The sequence below is a fragment of the Momordica charantia genome (genome assembly GCF_013281855.1).
Source record: "Momordica charantia cultivar OHB3-1 chromosome 1 unlocalized genomic scaffold, Mcharantia_2.0 BLBB01000001.1, whole genome shotgun sequence".
Classification (NCBI taxonomy): Eukaryota; Viridiplantae; Streptophyta; class Magnoliopsida; order Cucurbitales; family Cucurbitaceae; genus Momordica; species Momordica charantia.
In genome coordinates this window covers 19603972-19625936 of record NW_028275157.1, presented here as the reverse complement: position 1 = coordinate 19625936, position 21965 = coordinate 19603972, and the positions used below count along the sequence as shown (strand labels likewise).

At 32.4% G+C, this 21965-nt stretch overlaps 2 protein-coding genes and 3 non-coding genes across 5 annotated transcripts; 1 reads left to right on the top strand and 4 right to left on the bottom strand.

The window, feature by feature from the left end:
- Positions 1-2415: 2415 nt before the first annotated feature.
- Positions 2416-2496, bottom strand: TRNAL-AAG (transfer RNA leucine (anticodon AAG)). Its single transcript has one exon. It is a non-coding gene; the product is annotated as a tRNA-Leu (tRNA).
- A 532-nt stretch (positions 2497-3028) lies between these two features.
- Positions 3029-3109, bottom strand: TRNAL-AAG (transfer RNA leucine (anticodon AAG)). Its single transcript has one exon. It is a non-coding gene; the product is annotated as a tRNA-Leu (tRNA).
- A 660-nt stretch (positions 3110-3769) lies between these two features.
- Positions 3770-4683, bottom strand: LOC111005762 (uncharacterized). Its single transcript, XR_015791316.1, has 2 exons — positions 4444-4683; positions 3770-4348 (listed from the first exon to the last, which is right to left on the bottom strand). It is a non-coding gene; the product is annotated as an uncharacterized LOC111005762 (transcript).
- A 1192-nt stretch (positions 4684-5875) lies between these two features.
- Positions 5876-6840, top strand: LOC111005348 (PLAT domain-containing protein 3). The gene is made up of 2 exons (XM_022276816.2): positions 5876-6030; positions 6123-6840. Exons 1-2 carry the CDS (start codon positions 5950-5952, stop codon positions 6582-6584), a joined length of 543 nt encoding a protein of 180 aa, XP_022132508.2. The 5' UTR covers positions 5876-5949; the 3' UTR covers positions 6585-6840.
- Positions 6841-8171: 1331 nt separating this feature from the next.
- Positions 8172-11426, bottom strand: HCC2 (Thioredoxin superfamily protein). Its single transcript, XM_022276756.2, has 7 exons — positions 11054-11426; positions 10385-10517; positions 10186-10261; positions 9030-9230; positions 8832-8921; positions 8601-8733; positions 8172-8515 (listed from the first exon to the last, which is right to left on the bottom strand). The coding sequence occupies exons 1-7, from the start codon at positions 11122-11124 to the stop codon at positions 8407-8409; spliced, it is 813 nt and encodes a 270-aa protein (XP_022132448.1). The 5' UTR covers positions 11125-11426; the 3' UTR covers positions 8172-8406.
- Positions 11427-21965: the final 10539 nt, after the last annotated feature.

Sequence of the window (21965 nt, the reverse complement as noted above, 5' to 3'; positions counted from 1 at the left end):
TTTAACAAAACCTCGCCTCTTTAAGACGTGTAAAGAGGGAGGGGAGTCCTCCACTAGGTTTAATTTTTCAACCCCCTCGGCCCCATCGCATTGCTGCCTTAACTCAAAATATATAAAACTAATTAACTCTTTATTTCTCTTTAATTTTTGTGAACTTCAATTATTGGTACCAAAAAAAAAAAGAAAAGAAAAAACAAACTCAAATAATTATCGTCCAAAGCCCTCCTTCCTTTTCACAAACCCAAATGTGAGAATCGATAATAATATGCAGATTTTTAATGTGTCAGATTGGCAATGGGTCTGCCCATATTTGGGACCGAAGAAATAGATTTGTTACACGTGTGCATTGTCATGGGAAGTTGGTCCCGGCATTGAGGGTCGAGCCCTTAAGTGGGTAAGTGTGAAGTTGTAATTATAATTATAAATTATTAATTTTGGATTTGATGGCAGTCACATGGAATCCATGTGGAACCAACTTATGTGTAGGAAGTCCATTGGATCAAACTAATTTGGTCAGAATCTGCAAACACAAATAAATTAAAAGAAACAAAGCCATTAATCCGAATAATTTTTTGCATTGGGCATATAATTAATCATCACGGACGTTGTCGTTGGCTAGGAAGGAAGTGGAAGCATCATATGGAATATATACATTATCTATCCAAAATGTCATTAATTTACCTTGATGGGTGATGGGTGTGCGATTAAATGAATTTTCCAGGGCTTGGTTTGTCGGTTCCTCTTAGGTGGAAAGAGAATGTTGCAGGCTTGGGCTAGTAAAAGAAGATAAAAAAAGAAACCCTACACTATCAGAATCAGAATAAGAATCAGAGAGGGAGAAAAAAAAAAGTGTATTTGGTTTGGTTACTTTTGTTTGGATTTGGGTTTGATTTATTTGCTATGGGGGAACCATGCAATGGATTGCTATAAATGAATAGACTGACTCAACCAAAAGGAGTTCCTCAATGCATTAATTCCTAAACCGTTCTTTGTCAATTACCTCGATTCTCTCAATGGAGGCAGCTTTAGCCCAACCTGGCCCCTTATCTCCATTTATTTGTTCTCTCAATTCTCACTATATTTATTTGCCATTGGAGAATGAAGTGTATGTGTCACCCTTTCACTTTATTATTATATATTCTCGCCCATGCATATTTATTTGTATTTCTATTTTTTTTTATTTTATATATTTTCCAAGACCAAAAGAAAAAAGGAAAAGGAAAAGGAAAATCGAGTGAAATGAGCATGTGGGGGTGGGAAAACACAATACACAACACAACACAACACCCTTTGGCCTTTGCTTTAGTTTTGAATATCTAAATTAAATTAGCCAAGTTATAAAGTTTTGGTTTGTGTGTAAAGTGAAAGTGAAAGTTTCTCAGTTCTGAAACGTCCAACCCACCACTCTTCTAAATTCCAACACTTGTAAAGTTCCCCTCCTTTCTGTAACATCCCTTTTTAAAGTTTCTCCCTTTTTTCAAAACTATATATTGTATTCTATTATCATCCACCTCCCTACTTTACTACTCCCTCAAAAAGAATGACAATTATTATTAGGTTAGAACACTACCCTTTTCGATATATAAAATATGGATTCAATTAACTTTTTTCTTTTCTAGACATCTCCTTTTCTTCAAGTGGGCTTTACCCATTAACATGAGATAATTTACTTATTTAACAAATAATAATGTAATCTATGCCATGGATTTCAAATTACCGTACAATAATTATTACATGAATTGAAATTTATAGCGTATAGACTACACATTTTCTTGAAGAACTACTTATGATGCCTCAAATTAGGTCAATGATGGGTCATGAATTTATGCAATGTGACATGCTTCGTAATCTCTTTTGGAAAGGATTTTATGTTTTTAGTTATCAATTAACTACTTTAACAATATAACTTTCTGATGGATGGTCAAATTAAAGTTTGTTGTGCACTTAAAATTATTATTCACATATCCAAACCATCCATGTACGAGGGAAAATTTTAAGAAAATTTTATTTCCAATCATATCAAATCTCTCTCAACAATAAGGAGTTTTCGTAATACAAAATGACTAAAATTCTCACTGAAGTTAGAAATTTCAAGATGGAAGGAGAAATTTCTTCCAGATTATTATAATCTGAGAGTAAGTAAACTCTTGCTTAACATTAATCAATAATAAGAAGACCATATATATAGGCCATACAGAATACCTAGGTAACTAATCCTAATGAAAAATGAAAAAAAAAAAAAAATTCCATCCAGCAATGACCTATTTTTCTCGTGGATATGGGCTTCGGGAAGTGTCAGAACCAACAGTGGGCTGTTCCTTGTCCAACCCAAGTCTTCTAGTTTGTGTTCCGAAAACTGAACAAAGGCCCATGGGCTCAATCACGCCCATCTTATTTTAAAGAAAATATTAATTTTGTTGAGAGTGGGATTTGAACCCACGCCCTTTCGGACCAGAACCTTAATCTGGCGCCTTAGACCAACTCGGCCATCTCAACCTTATTGACATAATCGTTTCATTTTTTTATACTTTAGTTTAAGTCTTCAATAATTCGCCAATTAACAAAAATTCAACTTCACTCTAAGTGTGAACCTGTATATTTCCTATTAAGGCTTCTACTGGTAATTTATTGAATGCACATTAAAATTATTCTTAAATATTTTCGAATGGAAGGCTAATATAAAATAAAATTGCAGTACTTAGTAAAAAGTCTAAGACAGAAATTAGTTTAGGTTAAAATTCACTTACTTAATAGTTAAAAAATGAATTTCTCCCTAAGAAAAGTTGTAAAATTTTCCATTGAATTAATAAATACAGCATGGTAGGTATGGAGACAAAGATCACAATGGTACAACCGTACATGTGGAGCCAAATATCATTTTCTCATTGTCCACGTCGATCATGAAAGTTCTCAATTATTTTTAAAATTATAATTATCTGTGAAAATATTACAATCTCCAAACTATTTCATAAAATAATACTATTTTTACTCTCCCGAATGTTAAAAAAATACTTTTTAGACAAAATAATGTTGAGAGTAGGATTTGAACCCACGCCCTTTCGGACCAGAACCTTAATCTGGCGCCTTAGACCAACTCGGCCATCTCAACTCTTCATATTTGATTTAAAAAGTTTGTAAGATAATCACAGCCACTCAAATAACACAGAGATCCAATTTATTTCGTATTATGTTTCTGTTGACAATATATTGAATGCACAAGAAAATTATTTTTAATAATTTTCAAATTTAAGGCTAACATAAAATAAAATTTGCTGCACTTATTGAAAAGTATAAATCTTGTTTTTTAAAAAAAAGTATAAAGCTAAAATTTAATGAAATTAGAAGTTGAGGTTAAAATTGACTTTCCCAACTAACTTTTTGGTAAAATAATGAATTTGTCCATTAAAGAAAAATTAGAAAATTTCCTATTGAATTAATAAATACGCCATGGCACAGGTGGAGACAAAGATCATTTTCTCATTCTCCACATCAATCATCATTAAGTTGTATATTTTTCTAGAATTTACTATTTGAGGCTAAAAAAAGCATTCGACGTCACTGTCTTTGATTGACTAACTCATTATTTCAAAAAGAAAAAAAAATATATTCTTTAGTTTTACAATTTTTATGTTCTAGTTCTCAAACATTCAATAGTTATATTTGAACAAGATTTCTAGAGTTTTTGTTGCTTGGTTCCATTATTGTTTGATGGATAATAAGTGGAGGCTAAAACCGTGAGCGATGCCATCCCATCCCATCACAAAAGAAATAGTAAAAAGCAATCTCAGTCGGCCATTATTCGCACTACATTCAAAGCGGTGCTCAAAAGTCAACATAATTGAAAATTGAAAGCATTCCGTTCCTAAACAGAAAATTAATCGAAGCGGAGTGAGCGATTTGCATTGGCATTTGCAGAGGGGCAATAGTCGACGATGGCGGTGAGGGTGAAGGGCTCCCGGTCACGGGCAAGCCACCGGTCGACGGAAAAGCGCTGTTTGGTGCAAGGATGGGCCGGGGCGGAGACCGTGACCTCCACGTAATCGCAGTACCAGTCATGGTAGGGGCCGGATGCGTCGGAGGTGAGATTGAGAGAGCAGATGGGGTCTGGGTAGGTCAGACATGGGCCTCTTCCTGTGAAGGTGTCCAATCTGCCGGTCTCAAAGAAGTTGTAATTTGGGCCCATAATTCCGCCCCATTCCTCCAGATTGGGGATCGAAATCCCCTCTCCCGCCCCCGTCTTCAGCTCCAGGCTGATTGTTGAGTGAGTCCCCGCCTTTTTCACTGTCCCCGTTTGTACGTAGATCACGTACGCGCACTCCCCGCCGCCGCCGCCGCCGCCGCCCTGCCCCTGTAGTGTACAAATCAAACATCCTCTTTAATTATTTCTCCCATAACAAGAAAAACATAGAGTGAGAGAGGGGGGATTGATTTTTTTTTTTTTACATCATCAGGAAGGGAACCGTCGACGGACACGGTTGAGAATATTGGCAGGAGTAGGACCGAGAGGATAAGAAAAGGAAGTAGAGATTTGGATGCCATTTTTGCTTCGCTCTTACGCGCCTTACCACATGCCTCTTTATATACAAATTACAGGAATGCTTAATGAGAAGGCCATTTTATACTGACGCTCGTCATTTTCTAGAAAATGTTTTTACCGTGAGGAGGTGGCATTGCGAGTTCCAACCATGTCCTTTCATTCTTTAGATAAGGATAAGGATAAGGAAAGTCTGGATGCCATTTACCATCCATTATACATTCCACGTGACAATTTTAATAAGTATGAAACGGGGGAAATTTTTTCCAAATAATATACTTTTCAAAAATTGACTCTAAAAGTAGGATAGTTTTTAAGGTAATATGAGAGTAAAATATCTGAACAAACTATTGACAAAATAGGAAACTTTTTAAAAATACTACAAAAGGCATAAATGTTATCTGAAATGAAATAGAAGAGTAAACAGAGGTGGCCAATAATAATTGCAATTCAAAAAAATTTAAAAGTAAAACGTTTTAAAATTGACAGAGTACTAACCACTACAGCATGGATTTTTAAATTAAAATATGGATAATATAATTTTATAAATTACTGCTTAATTTTATATCTAATTATGAAACTTCAACTTAAGATAGAATAAGATATATTTTATTAAAAAAAACAATGGGTAGTTGAAAAAAATAAATATATGAAACTTCAAATTTAGAGATGTCAAAATCTTTTAGGTCAAATAACCTAGTTTTATGGCATTAAATAAGGATATTTAATAAGGGGAAAAAATGGCATGGACTAACTTGTCACTAGCTATTTTGGTACCAATTTGAGTATAGTCGAACTAATTAAGACATCTATTTTCGACTAAAAATTTTGTGGGTTAATGTACTAAAAAAACTTGCAATTTTTGTAATATTTTACGATTATGATATTTTTGCTTTTTTATAATAAGACTCCGTAAAGGAGTTATTTCTGTATAAATCAATCCCTTTCCCAAAATTTGAAGGGGCCAATTCCTGACGGTAATCTTTTCTGTTGGGCCGCTTATACTCAACGAGCCCACTCCAAAGTCTCCAATGACATTCCAAACCTCCATTGGCCGGCCCTTAAGAAAAAAAAATAGCACGCGTATCACGTGACATTTGGAATATTCTGTATTGTACCATTATTATCACTTATTTATTTTCTGGAAATAATAAAAAACCAGAGGAAGCGATCGGGAAGAGGATGATTTTATTTAGTAGACGTGGTGATAGAGTATTGGTTAAAGGTTTGAAAGATGGCCCAACTGTTGACATTTGACCCTGTAAAGTGGGGCACCAAATGATTACGGCCGTCCGATCAAAGACTCCAACCAGTGGCAGTGAGTCATAGGACCAAACGAAACCCAATCGCCCCTGAGTTGGCAATCAAATTTTCTATATAAGATAGTATCTAGTTTTGTTTATCAAGAAAATTACATGACAACCATGGCCTCCAAATCAGCTCTCTTGCTCTCCCTCTCAATCCTTCTTTCCTTCTCTCTCATCGCTCTCTCTGATGTGCGTGTTCCTCTCTCTCTCTCTTTTTCTCTCTGTGTTGTGTGTTCTTCCCAATTGACTGATAAAAGTTTTCTTTGAATTGGTTGATGCAGGATTGTGTGTACACGGTGTACGTGCGAACCGGGTCGACCCCCAAAGGAGGGACGGACTCGGTGATCAGCGTGACGCTGTACACGGCGCAGGGGGACGGTGTCCGGATAAGGGATCTGGAGAAATGGGGCGGGTTGATGGGGCCGGGTTACGATTACTTCGAGAGGGGTAATCTGGACATTTTCAGCGGGAGGGGTCCGTGCCTCAGCGGCCCCGTGTGTTCCTTGAATCTAACCTCCGACGGATCGGGTCCGCACCATGGTTGGTACTGCAACTACGTGGAGGTCACCACCACGGGGGTGCACAGGTCGTGCGATCAGGCGCAGTTTGAGGTGGAGCAGTGGTTGGCCCTCGACACGTCGCCCTATGAACTCACCGCCATCCGGAATTACTGCCCCAAGTCCACGGTGAGTAGTGACGGCCGCCGGGATCTAATCCGATCCACTTTGGAGTACGTCATATGACGATGATGATGCTGATTCGTGAAATAGTATTATTGTTGAATAAGGAAGCGAGAGAGTGCTTAATTTGATTTGATGATTAAGCAGGATTTTGCTTGCTGGTGTTAATGGGTGCTAATTTTGGATAATGGATGGCATCGCGCAGCACCCTATCCGATTCCGATCTTTGTTAATTGTTATTTGTGTGATGTGTTCTTGGGGCTTTGCCAGACAATTTATTGCTGTGTAATAGTTAAATTGAGAGCAGTGCCTTTTTTGACCCGATCGGGCTCATGATCAATAGCTGGCAATGGCAATATGAAAACAGAGCATTTTAAACCCAAAATCAAATAAACAGTTCAGCAGTGGGTGTCGGTAAGAGACGTGGAGGGAGGGCGTCCGGAAGCGCTTTGTCTTACTCCTACTCTTCGCATTGACAAAATCGTATTTTAAATAATTATAATAATAATAAAAGCCAATAATTTACTATTATATGAGCTGGAAAGGTTGACCTTTTTCTTAAAAAAAAGTGCCAAGGGTCTTTAGGTACTAGGACGACTCTGGAGAGTGGAGAGATCGGCGACAAGTATCAGAAAAATGATGGATTTGATCCAAATATGCTTGAAAATTTCACGTTTAAAGGGGCTCGAAATGGACAAAATAGAAACCCCATTTGTTGTAGACAAATGTGAAATTTGGATTTTTGCTTGGGAGATAGAAAATGTGCATTGATGACGCCGCCTGTGGAGGCTAAGGCTCAATGGAAAACAAAAAAGAAAGGAGAAATTGGGGTGTGACGTAAATTTGTTGAGGATAATATCCCGAAATTTTGTGTGGGTCGGGGTGATATTGATAGTTCTTCACGTCCTTTTTACATGATTTTGATTCACATCTATGACTGCACTTCTCCACTTGCATTCGAATCATCGGATTCAACCAAAAAACAAATGTTAGCCTCTTGCTTTGATGATTGATTCGTAGAAGCCATAGTGAGGGGTTAAATCGACTGCAGTTGGTAATGGCAAACCGAAATCCAATTTCCTGGCTGATGCGAACATAGTTGAATTCAGTTGGCTTAAATCGACTTTTAGTCAAAATCAACATCAAATCGTCTTCTTATTCAAATACAAAAATCGACACCAAACCACTTATACCAATCATCAAATCACGCTGAACTGTCCATAATACTTTCTTCATCTGTTATAGTGCCAACATGGTGCCCAATTATCGACTTATTAGTTCATACAGGGAACTGGAAGATCCTGCCAATTCTTGTGGACTGAGACGTTTTACTTTCATGCAACTTAGATGACAGTATGGTTTTACATTTGTGAGGGAGACAAAACTATGGATTTGTCCAATTCTTACATACAAGCAGCATTATCTGGTCCTCTATAAATGAAAAAAAGTTTTATTGGAACATATGTTAAAACTACTGAAAGGGGGCAGAGTGGACGGAACAACCTTCTCGACGTACTTAGAACTGATAACGAATAAAACGAAGCATTGAAGATTAAAGCATTATTTCCATCTCTCACTGAAAATGTTGGGTAGATTTTGCATCTCATCCAAACCTGAATATAATTTTTATCTGATAGTTGAAGCAGCCAATGAGTTCAATGGATTATGGTGATGTTCTATTACTCATCTCGGCTCACCAAGTTTAAACAATTACTGAACAAAAAAAATTGCCTTTTCTGTCTGTACTAATATACTGCTAATGAACTTCTAAAAAGTCAAAATTCAAGTAAACAAGTCAAGACAACATTTTAAATGATTTCACTGGATGATTAGAAAGAAACCTAAGAAAAATAGAAAAGGAAAGAATTTGAAGACCTGTAGGTCGTTATTGAGGAGTTTTCTGAACTACATTCAGTATGGCTTGTGATAGCTCTTCAGCATTATACTCGATTCCACAGCATCTCATGACCTCCAGGTTTGGACTCAACAAATACCTGATTGTTTTTTAAGCATCATACGTACATTATTATTCAAGTTAGAGATGAGACATAGATGGGAAGGCACAGCCAGCGGGCTTACATTTTGTGTGAAGACTCGATAAGATAATCGCCGCCTTCCTCTTCGACCTTCTTAAAGTAAACACGGTATTCCTGTGCCATTTGCCTTACTGCTGCAACTGGTCCAGCCAGTCCTACAATTCTTGGATCAAACTCTGCAGTCCATAGATGATGGGACAAATAAGAGAAATATCAACCAAAATAGATTTATCTGGACAGTGTGAATCATGTTCATGAACAGAAGAAGACTGACCTTTAAGGTAAGCACGAAGATGTGATGGATTATCACGTTGAGGATCAATTGTGACAAATACTGGTAGAACCTTGAGATTATGTCTTGACTCTTATCCACAGAATAATAAACAAATAAATCAAACAAGAGAGGAAGCAAGTGCCAACATCATATAAGCTAGGATAGAGCAAATGTCGTATTTTTTAAGTAGTCAAATACCTAATATGTCTATAGCCTTGGACATAATCTGGAGTTGCTCTGGAACAACATCAGGAGATGAAGTGTAGCCAAAGTAGAGGAGAGACCAATTCCCCCGAAGATTTTGCTCTGTTACAACTCTATTCTCTGTATCAGTAAGAGTGAAAGGACCCCCAATAATCGGTCCTCTAACCAAGTTTCCATCAGATGAGTTACCTTGTCCTGAATAATAAAAGGCACTTCAAGTCAAGTCTTTAAAATCTTATGCAATAAAATATGGCATGTGAAATCAATCAGAAAATTATTTTGCCCCCTGCTTCAGGTTTATCAAAAGTCATGTACATGCCAAAATCATCAGAGCCTAATACAATCATAAATTTTTCTCGCATTAATTTTCACATATTAACCGTTGCCATGCATCACGGGCTCAACAGGGTTAAAAAATTCAACTAGCAGATCTTGGTTTTCTAGCATCACAGTCATTTACATGCCAAAATCTTCAGAGCCTAAATTTGATCATTAAGTTTTCTAGCGTTAATTTTCACATATTAACTGTTGCCATGCATCACAGTCTCAACAGTGTTAAAAAATTCAACTAGCAGATCTTGGTTTCCAACTAAACAGCTATCCATCTGACATCTCACGAGTTGAAAAAGCCCATACATTCCTAGTTTCAGTTCAAAGAGTCTACAAATAGTCTGCTTACATATATTCACTGATCCACCCTTAAGCTTTTATCAGGCCGTTCAAAGGTTTGTATTCAAGCTTTCATTTTCGTAATCCATATTTTACAAAGTTTTTTCATGCCATTAAAGCCTTAATTCCATCTTCCACTTCCTTATCTCTCTACCCTATGCAAAGAGGTGTCGAGGAAATTCATAACTTTCAGATGATTGCACAGCTATCTACAGTTTCTTAAGGTATTGGAAACCTAACAAGACCTCCAAGGAAGTAAACTAAAAAGGAACAAGTTATAGCGATAGGAAACCTCTTTTGATCCTCTAACAGGACTATGGTGCCTTATTATCTCTCTTAAATCTGGAAAATAAATTACTGAACTAATTTGCTGCAACAAATAAACAATGGTAGCCAAAACTAAATTGCTGAAATAATTTGCAGCAACAAATCAACAATGGTAGCCAAAACTAAAGACAGGAGCACAAAGATATAATAAAACCTTTCAAGACAGCTCTTCTCTCATCATTATAATGGACAAGGGCTGCTAACCCAACAAAACTCATCACTGCAGCTGGCTGCACATACATAATAAACAATAAATGAAAAGTAAAATCATGGCCAATTAAATGTCTTCACAAAGTTGTATTTACCGAAGAAGGAGAAACTTGAATATTAACAAGATGAGGGTCAGGTCATACAATGACATAAGTAGCCCTAGAACGAGAAGCCTGTTCATCTATGGAAATGAGAGGATGGACTTCTGGTATTTCCTTATTGTATTTTGATGATTTTGAATATTTGCAGGATCTAACGGAATTTGATGGATGAAACCTGCAACAAAATTTACCAGGTTTAGAGCAAAGTCATCGTATTCTTAGTAACCAAGGACAATCTAGCACACAACTGTATTGAAAGTTACTGGAATAACAGTTACATGGCAAGGCTTCACATTAGAAGAAATGGCATTCATGATTACTCAACTCCATATAATTGAAACGCAATAGAAGTTGTGAAAATTTGATGTTGAAGTTTGGAAACAGCACGAGTGATGAAAAGATTTCGAAACTACAAATAATAAATACCAAATACAAATTCCACAAGCTATGCTAAACTCATGGATAATAAACAAAAGCCTATGCTTCCTTCCCCTTAACATTTTGAAGCGACTTCTCAATAGACCCAAATATCGAATTGCATTGGTAGAAATGACAAATCATTTCAGTAGGATAAGGGTTTGCATATCCGGCATTTGGACTTGAAGACAGATAATAGGGAGCCATAAGTTAATAAACAGTAAACGGTGCCATAAAACACGAGACCGGCGATCAAAGGAAAGGAGATGGTTGAAAAGGGTTTAAGGGAAAAACCTTTGAAGTAGACCGCGAGCCTGTCGGAAGTGGTGTTTGGAGGAAAAGAAAATAGAGTTGAAGATGGGCATGTTTTATTTCTTCCAGTGGAGATTTCTTATGAGCTTCTCAATAATCGCGGCGCCAGCCAAACACAAATAGCCATGTTAATTGATCTTCAGAGCTGCCTTGCTCACCAAGCTCGTTTAGTTCCTCAAAATATGAGAATCATCCTGGATTTTGACTTCCCAGGGTATCAATTTTCTGCCTTTAATTCAAATCTTGCTGCCCAAGATTGCTATGCTATGCTTCTGCTTCTGCTTCCCGTAAATTGAAACCCGTTCCATGCGCTGCGCTCCGATTCCCTCCCCCTTCCCCGCCCCCAGCTCAGAAGGAATGCAGTAGTCAAATAATAATACAATTTTACTCTCTCTTTTTTTTTTCCTTCTTTTTGTTTAGTTCAAAACTTCAAATCAAATTTACCTCTATTTAGATATAAACTCTTTTTTTTTTTTGTTTAAGGAACTTAAATACGAACTCTTATTCCTGCCAAAAAAATGTGTATATATAAACTCTTATTATTTAAAGAGAAAAATTATAAATTCTTAATTTCATTATATTGAAACGAATATACTTTTATTATTTAAAGAGAAAAATTATAAACTCTTAATTTCATTATATTTGAAACGAATATACTCTTATCATTTAAAGAGAAAAATTATAAACTCTTAATTTCATTATATTGAAACCAACATTTGGCCAATTCGATTTGTTAAGGTACCGAATTATCTTTTTGGGAGTCGAAGGTGAATCGTCAATCTTACATTTGTGGTAAAAATAAAAACGAACAAAAAGAAACTAAATTTAAATATGGGACGAAATTAATTATTTTAAAATGAGATAAACTTTCAAAATGTTAGCCCACTGCATGCGTAACGATGTCTGTAGATGTACCAGGATTTTGGTCCATTTATAAGGCCTTCAAACGAGCCCATAACTAGAGGACTTATGCTGGGCAGTAAGGCCCAGTCCAAATTCCGAAACAAGAACAACCCAAACTATACAAAATAGAGAAATTTGCCAACTTTTTGAACTAAAAGTAAAATGTTAATATTGCACTTATTTGATAAGGTTGTCCTACGTTTTTAGTTTCTCTATCTTTTTTAAATGATGTTTGATAAGGTTGCCATGATGGCCACCAACTAAAAAATTATTAATTGCAAAGTATTGAAAGGATTAATATGATAGACTATATTTAGAAACTATATTTAGAAACTATAATTCAACGTATAAAATTTACACTTTTGTCATAAAATAATCTATTTAAAATGGTCCCATCACCCAATTTACTAATATGTCCTTTGTATCTACAATTCAATATTAATTAATTTAAAATCCAAAATTGGTTAATTGGGAGATTTTAAATCCCTTAAAGTTTGGCCTAATTAAACTTTCCAAAAGTAAAAAAATATCAAATGTTCAAAATCCTCCATTATTGAAAAAATTCAAAAACCTCCTTCCTCCAAATTTTCTTCTTCCTCTTTCTGTTTCCATCGTTCCTTCGTCTCCAGCCGTCGTCTGCGTTCCTTCGTCCCCGGCTGCCGTCTCTGTTCTTCTTTGTCGTTGGAACAATTCATCTAGCTTCTCCTTCGTATCCGGCCACCCGTCCACTATTTTCGTCCATTTATCCCGAGGCATCTTTTTTGTCGTCGGCCGCCCGTTGGCCATTCGTGCCCTCCGCTTATCCTGACCATTACCTAGTCGTTGATCGGAAGGTTTGTAGACTATTTGCTTTGTTTGTTAATTGTAAAGGGATAATATATACTCCATAACCATATCTAGGTTATATCTCAATATAAGTTTATGTTATAATGACCGGATATAGTTTATATCTCCATATATATAAATAATATATATATATATATATATATAAAAGTGTATATTATAATGACTATAGTATTGAAATTTGGCCAAAAATTGTAATGAAATAAAACAATATTTTGTAATAAATTTCATTATTTAGTAGAATATACTAAGGAGTAAATTTTGGGATTATGAGAATAATTGAATATTTTGTAATAAATTTCATTGAATATATTAAGGAGTAAATTAAGGGATTATGAGAATAATTGATTTAGGTCTCATGATAATCTAATGTTTACCAAATCAAATTTAGAATATTAATCTTTTGTATTTAAATAAAAGAGTAATTATAATAAATATAAATGCCAAAATAAGGACAAATTTGACATTTGTAAAAAAATTTAACTCCAGGAATCTGAGACTGTAAAATTTTGTAAACATTGGACATTTGTGAAAATAAATTTCTAAAATAGCTTATCTAAGACATTATCTCAATATAGATCAGGCAGTTACCTCGCGAGATTAATCGAGGTGCGTTTAAGTTGGCCTGGACATTCACAGATAAAAATAATAATAATAAATAATATTTCATTTATTTATTCCATAATCTACTTTTAAAAAGGTATCGATCGTGACAATTTAATTTTTCATATAAAGTTTACATCGATCTTTTTTTTCAAGAATTAAAATATGTTACTACAGACTATGGTATTAAATATCCATGTGTTCGACATCAACATGAAGAGTAAATCAATATTTTCATAATTCTACAAAAAAGAATCAACAAAATATAAAAAAAACAAAATCTTACTAATATACATATAATATTAATATTAATTATTTTAAAGTTATTTATAAATGACGAAATTCTCAAATGGTAATTTAAATACTTTTTACGAATTTTTATTTTATAACTTTTCTAAAAATATTTATCGACATCGATTTTATTGATATGTCTATCGAGATTCTCATAAAATTAAGACCTCAACATTTTTATCCACATTAACATTTAAAATTATCTTGTTATAAATGAAAAAACTAACAAATTGAAAACATTGATTTAGGTTAACACTTTTCTTTAGTACTCAAAAAAGAAAAAATTAATACTTATCTAACTCAAAAAGGGTAAATTACCAAACACCCTACTTTTTCAAAAAAAAAAATGAAAGGATAAAAACTAAAAAGAAATTGAGAGACTTATCAAGTGAAACCAATTTTCAAATTTCACGAGATTTAACACATAAAAAATAGATCGAAAAACAAAGAAAAATATCATGAAAGAACCTTTCATATTAAAAAAAAAAAAAGAAAAATAAGTCATTTACGAAAGCAATCATTTGATTTCTTTATTGTTATCCCTTATTTATAATTTCCCAAATCATTAGTAAAGATAGTATCTTAGATTTTCCATTCATAGAATCATGAAAAGATTGAACAAATTAAAAGGACCCGAAGAAGAAAAAAAATGTCATATGTGGACTTTAACAACCTAATCAGTCCAAGTTCGACCCAACTGAAGATCAAAACTCCGGCCGATGCCACTGCTCTGAAACCGACTCTGTAGAATTTTGAGCTTCAAAAACTGGATCGCTAAATCTTCCCAGCAAAATTAATTTAACTTTTCGGAAATAATAAGGATCAACTTTGGAAAGCCTTAGGTGAGCTTGTTGGGATCGTTCAAAGTATGATCGCCGGATAAATCACTCCCAAATGATTGTGTTTGGCAAACAAGAAATTAATTTTAGAAAATTTTATGATCGTTTAAAATTAATTTTTGAGGTAACAATTGGATGGTGATTACGCTCTAAAGAATTTACCCCGATTTGATTCCTATGTGAATATTGAAATGGTTCTTAAAATTAAAAGGATAGTTATTCTCAGCCCTAATTGTCTCCCTACAAAAATTTATCTTGATTTTAAATGACGGTTTAATTAAATAATTTCTCAAATTTAATGTCCTTTTAAACTCATTTTTAAACCCAAACATTAAAAATTTATAATTACTTCTAGTAATATGAAAATCATGATAGTTGAGGATACAAATGGACTTGCCACGTGTATAGTTAGGAAAAACTAGCGTATAAAGATCTTTCCTCTCGGAGAACCAACGTAGCCACCTTGAAGCTCAACCAAGAGACGATTAGTAAGCTCGGTTAAACTTTGGTTGGAGGCAAAGTCAAACTCAAGCATTAGGAATCCGACAAACCGACCTTGTGCAATAGACTTCCCGACAGTAAAGTCGAATGTTTGAATACTCCTATACGATCTTTACCTATAAATAAAGACATCATTCTAACTCATTTAAATTTGACTTGAGACTTAAAGATTGATCTTTTACTAATTTGAACGTCACAATACTTGCTTCTTTTGGGCAGGTCATAGCTTTTCCTATCGAGCTCGTTCTCAAACTCGATCCTATCTAATGTTATCATCTCTTAAAGTTAGATTGGAAATCATCATGAATGCACGTCAAACTAAACATAAAATAACTTGTATTTAGATCACTTTTACGAAATCGATTTAATAAAATTTCTCTTTCTCAATTATGCATCCTATCATTACTCCGCTCTTAGATCTATCTTTTAAAAAACGATTTTTTTGTTTTGTTTGGTCGATCATGTTTAAGTTTATTTCGTTCTACAATTTTTATGTCTAAATTAAAATTTTTATTTTAACTTTATTATATATGAAATACAACTTTAATTAAGCATTTTAGATGCTGGCTGTGTGCTATGGCGATGGGTTCCTACGCAATCTTGGAATAATCATTCATACATCCCATTTCTATAATTTTCCATCAAACTTTTCAATATATCTTTTTATCTTTCTATATACTATACCCCGTATTGGAATTTTCACATTAATGAACCTTTATACACAATTTAAGCCAAAATATAAGTGAAAATATCACACCTCCATTGAATTTTCAAATGCAAACATAATAATAATAATAATAATAATAATAATAATAATTATATTATTATTATTATTATTATTATTATTATTATTATTATTATTGACTATATGATCAAAGGATAGAAATTCAACCGGAGGAATGATAAAAGGTTGATTTGAACTTTAAAAAGAAAATTATATTTCAAAGATTATAATTACGGTTGTCTTATTTTAACCCATTAATTTTTTTTTGTTATCCACAAGATCATGATCGAATGAGCATAATAATATATTTATAATAAGTATAATGAAAATTACAAGAGAGCAATTTTCATGTAATAAAACTTTCCACTCAAACATTAAAAGAAGCTTGATGATTTTTTTAAAAATAAAATTCACATGGGTGCATGCATGCACACACTGAATATCCAAGTTAAATATATTTGTAGAAGTCAAAGTGAGCATAGTTATTGATATATATCTCTAACTAAAAGGTTGTAAGTTTGATCTCCACCCATGTATTGTACTAAAAATAAATAAATAAATAAATAAATATATATATATATATATATATTTAAACTAAAAATTCTTTTTTCCTTAGATCCTCTCCTAAATTATAAATTTTATAGGAGGAATATAGAGTTGAGTGGTGTGGACTATGGAAGAGAAGAAGTCTGATCTGCCTTCTATATATACTTTGAATATTAATGAATGTCAGTGAAATTGAACATATTATTTCTGTAAATAAAAAGATTTGAAGATTTAAACGAAATTGACATTTTCCCCACGGGATTATTTGAAATTGCAATGACACAGTCGTAATCATGGGTAATAGATTAGGTCTATTTGAAGAATTTTGCATACTTTCCTTGATTGATCTTATACAGTTCATCCAAGATGGCTATAATTAAAATTAATGATTTGTAGAAAATATTAATGATAATTTCCAAATATGGCTAAACTATTTCATAAAATTAGTCAAATAGCAACTAAATAGCAACTACATTTAGTTTACAAAATTAGTTTTTTTAAATATGGAGGTCCAATTTTAAAATGACAACTTTACATAAATGATATACATCTATAATATATCTGACTATTGAAATATGTATGTGATATACACATGATATACTACTGATATGATTGTCTGATATACTTATAGTATGCATGTGATATACATATAATATTCTATTGATATGAGTATCTGATATATTACCGATTTAAGTGAAAAAAATTTCTATATTTGAAAATTTTAAAGATGTGTGACATATTTTAAAATACATAACAAGTTTTTGCTACCTGCGACAATTTTTCAATACATTAATTAGTTTAAAGCCAAGTCAAGGATATTAGGAAAAATATATAGTTTGATGGTGCGGAACATAGTTATGCTAACCTCCCTAACTAGTTAGAGCATATACTCTGGCCCATAAAAAAGGGGACGGGTTTGGATCCCAACCATGTTATAAAAAAAATAAAAATAACAGTTATATATACCCTATATTCGTTTAGCATTAGATATATATTTTTTTTTTTTTGGAAAATTTGTTTAGCATTAGTTACAATATAATTAAGTTGATATTAAGTTGAGTGAATGACGACTCAATATTAAGATTTTAATTAATAAATTTTCTTATTTAGTCCAAAATTTTAATTTTACCTCAAATTTATAATATTAATACATATAATCTAAAAACAAATGACGTGAATATTAATATAATAGAAATAATAACCATATATATGTGATTAGTTAAGCTCAACGTTAATTGACACTTGTTATGATCCCCTACTCTCATGTGTGGTACCAAAAAGTATGTATTTTTTTTTTTTGAAATTTGGTTTTATAGCTGGTTCATTAGTATAAAATATAAAAAAATATTTCATTTGAGATACTACTTATTTTTTTTTGGTAGAAACCATTAGTAATTAAATATTTTTCAAACACATGAGATATTAGAAAGAAACTCTAAATAAGTAGCTAATTCGATCGGACCCATATCCTAATATTTGCATTATTTAACCATTTAGGGAAGTTTATTAATTTATTTGGTGATGATTCTATTGATAAAGCTCAATTAGTTCAAATTTTTATTCAACTTAATATTTATCTAAACTTGTTTTAGGGAGAAAAAGAAGGGGAATCCAAATAAAAAAATTATGATATTTGATACTCGATGTGGCGCTATCTTGAACTTGAAGTAATGATAGGCCCCACAATAAAGTAGTTAAATATATCTAAAAATGAAATATAAAATAATAGTTGAAAAGCTTTTATAAAAAATTATGTAAAGAACGGTTGAAAAACCTTCCAAAAGCCCCATGAATTTGTAATGTTATATTAATTTTTTCTATAGATCGAAGAAAACAATATAGAAATTTAATTTACTTAACGTTAAGACATTAAAAAAACTTCTCACTTCAACTGGCTAAAGCATAACCGAAGTGTTTTAAGCGTCTTTAAAGATAAAATATTATTACTTGTTATCCAAAAAAAAAGATAAAATATTACTAATTTGTTGGTGTAATAACTTTCTATTAACAAAAATTATACATGACAATTTTCTTTTGCTATAATATAACACTGCTAATGCAGAGGAATAAATTCAAAACTTAAGGCATGATTCGATTAAGGCATTTTGCTCATTTTCTTAAAGTGAGAAGATGAAACCAATACTAAAAAAGTTTGAGTGGTAGGAAAAAACTTTTGTTCTATTATATTATTGTTATTATTATTGTTTTCTTTCCTTTTTTGGGTAAATTGTACAAACCACCCATAAATTATGGTAGTTGTTGCAATTATACCCCTAAATTTTTAATTGTAAAAATTAAACCCTTAAACTTTGATAAGTGAAAAAATTGAACTCTTAACATTTAACAGTAAAAAATAAACCCTCAAACTTTGATGAATGATAAAATTGCACCCTTAAACTTACAAAAAAAAAAAAAAAACATATGTTTTATTCTTATTTCCTTCAAATCTCTACTTTCAGTCTCCCATTTGATTTTTGTCATTTAATCGGATAGAAATGGAAATTGTGGAAAACTAATTTGTAGGTGAAAAAGTGAATTGTAAGCTGGGACATAACCACAATAGAGATTGATTCAATGGCGAAGTATTAAGAATTTTGTTTTCTTGTAAGTGAAACAGAATTACAAGAAAACAAAATCATAAGCCCTCAACGTTTTCAATTACACAAGTAAAAAATTACAAAGAGAGTGGGTGAGACAAATGTTGGGGTAAACAGAATCTGTTTCCCAATTGAAGAGATGAAATTTTATGGGTATTCATATTCTTTAGTATTCCTTAAGAGAATTTGGTGTTAAACAGAATCTGGATTTCAATATTTTGGGTGACAGAGTTTTTATTTTCCCTCTAATACTCGTTTAAAGGATTTGTGGAGAGAAACCGACTAAAATAGATGTAATTTTTTTAAGTTTAAGGGCTTTATTTTTACTATTAAAAATATTTACGGGTGCAATTTCACCACTCATAAAAATTTGAGGGTTTATTTTCTACAACTCAATATTGAAGGGTTCAATTTTTTCACTTATCAAAATTTGAGGGTTTAATTTTTACAATTGAAAGTTCAGGGGTATAATTGCAACAACTACCGTACTTTAGGGGTAGTTTGTGCAATTTACCCTTCTTTTTTTAGTATAACATATAAATCGAACTCACAATCTTTTGGTTGGGGATATATGTCAATTACCGCTGAATTCTGGTCGCTTTGATTTTATTATATTATTTTATGAATAAACTGTTCATAATCTTTATTAGTACAATGAGTGGGAGAGGTGAACTCATAACTAATTTTAGTTAGAGATAGTTAATTATCAATTACCATTGCTAAATTACTTATGTTAGCAATTATTCCTCATTTCTTAAAACTTGAATTCTAATATAAAATATTAAATAAAAAATATTTCCAAGCGGTTATCACATAAACAATATAACTTTACAAATTCTAACCAAAACTGACAAATGAAATTATTGATTTTGTGCATGATTTTATATTAAGGACTCATTTTCTTGTTCAATACTATTTCTTGCCATGTCGTGGTACATGTTTCATAATGCAAACATCTCATTATAATATCTTTAGGACAGAGAGAAATAATGGGTAGTTTTCATTATCAATTTTTGAATGTATAAAGAAATAGGGAGGCAATTAATTCAATTGTCTTACCGTCCCTCGCTTCTTCTAATTATCCTTACCTAAATCCTTACATTCATTTAAAAAAAGATAAAATGAATTATTTAGATTCAGTCAAATATTTATTTCTTTTAAGTAACAATCAAGAACAAAAAAAATTGAAGCAATCAAGACCAATACCTGTCCATCAATTTTAGAAAAATGACCTCTAACCAAACTTTCATTTTCTCCTTTTTCATATAGCTCCAATCCCTTCGAACTACAGCTCAAGTAAATTACAGAAATACCAAAGACATGAGTAATCATCACGTTCTCAGAACTATTTTCAAGTGAATATAATAAATTATAATTATGAAAAATACACGATTTTTTATTTTGTTTTATTTTAAAGAAAAATCCAGAGTGTGAGGATAGTGGGTGATGGGGCCCCCTCTGGATATCCATCTGAATTCGTACAATTTAACTTTTGGGGGTGCATTTTACAATTATCACATCCAAATGATGGCTTAACTGAGGCCACCCTCCATCAATTCAACGGCTCTGATTAATGGCCCTTCTTTTCATCAATCCAACCCACAGTTTCACTGAAAATGACGCCAACCTCTCATCATTCTCCTTTTGTTTCTTTCATAACCAAATAATTGTCCAACCTTTCTAATTCTTCTTCACATATATTTTACATTAATTAATTACTTCCAAAAATCAATTACAGTGCTACAAGTATGTGAAGCAAAAATATTTTTTGTATCATGATGTTACAGTTGTAGCATAATACAATGTTGGAATTAAAACTTAATCCAAGTATAAAATTTTTAATAGAACTTTTTGGGATAATTAGGATCTATGATAAAATAATATATTCGCGAAAACAATACAGCAATGGAATGGTGAGTGTCATCCTCTCCAATTAAAGCAATTTTTATATATTGGGATGAAAATAATGTACAGCCTAGATGGAGAATAGACATAGATTGAGGCGAGCTAATCTTTAGGATATTGGGACCAAAATCACCGTAGTTAGCTTTAATAATTCCATTAGCTCGTACTAGAGCTCAAATATTAGGAAAAAGAAAGTTGATAGCTGCTTTTTCAAAACCTAAATATCCTTCGTAACAAAATTTCACTTTCACTTGGCCCATCTAAATTAATTGCCTGATTTCACTTTAATTATGAATAAATATGTTGACAACAAAATAAATCATTTCAGTAAAATTCAAACACGCACCGACACCACATTAGCCCTCTAGTTTAAAAATTTAAGAAAATTAAGTTTAAAATGGAACATTAATTCAAATTGATCACAAATTTTCTTCAACAGTCGAAGTATATATAAAAAGTAGATGGTGTGAATATATATATGTGTGGTGCGCCCTTATATCTGTTTTTCTTTTTAATTTTGATACTTTTTTAAAAGTTTGATCATGTTCCTAAACTTTTAACTGCTTTATATATTTTAGTATTCTGTTCTTTAAAATATCAATGTCTGTTATTATTGAAATGTTATTAAACTTTATTTATGATCTCAATTGTGAAGAGGTATAAAATGACCAGTAACTAAAATGGAAATCTAAACGATGAGCATAAATAAAATGAGAAGTTTGGTGAAAGTGTGGGGGAGAAAAACCACATATAAACAAAATAGAAAATATACAACTGAATCATGATTAGATATAAAAAAAAGTATAGGGTATGTATAAATACAGATAATATATAAAATATGGCATCACGAGATATGCAGTAAAAGGCATCTGATCCCCAATTAAAAGCTAATGAGTGACATGATTGCTTGCGGGACTGGAAGAATTGGAGGAAGAATTTTCAGATGTTAAAAGGAATAAAGAATTCTCTCATTTTTTTACACTTTTGTATATTGTCGTAATTTAAAATCTTTTTACCGGGATTATAAACTTATAATTAATTAAACAACCCGCTTTCATTTTGTTTTTATCTTCTTTTTTGTTTCTAGTACAGTGGGTGATTCTAGCTCATAGCTTTTGGTCGAAATTAAAATAATTATCTGA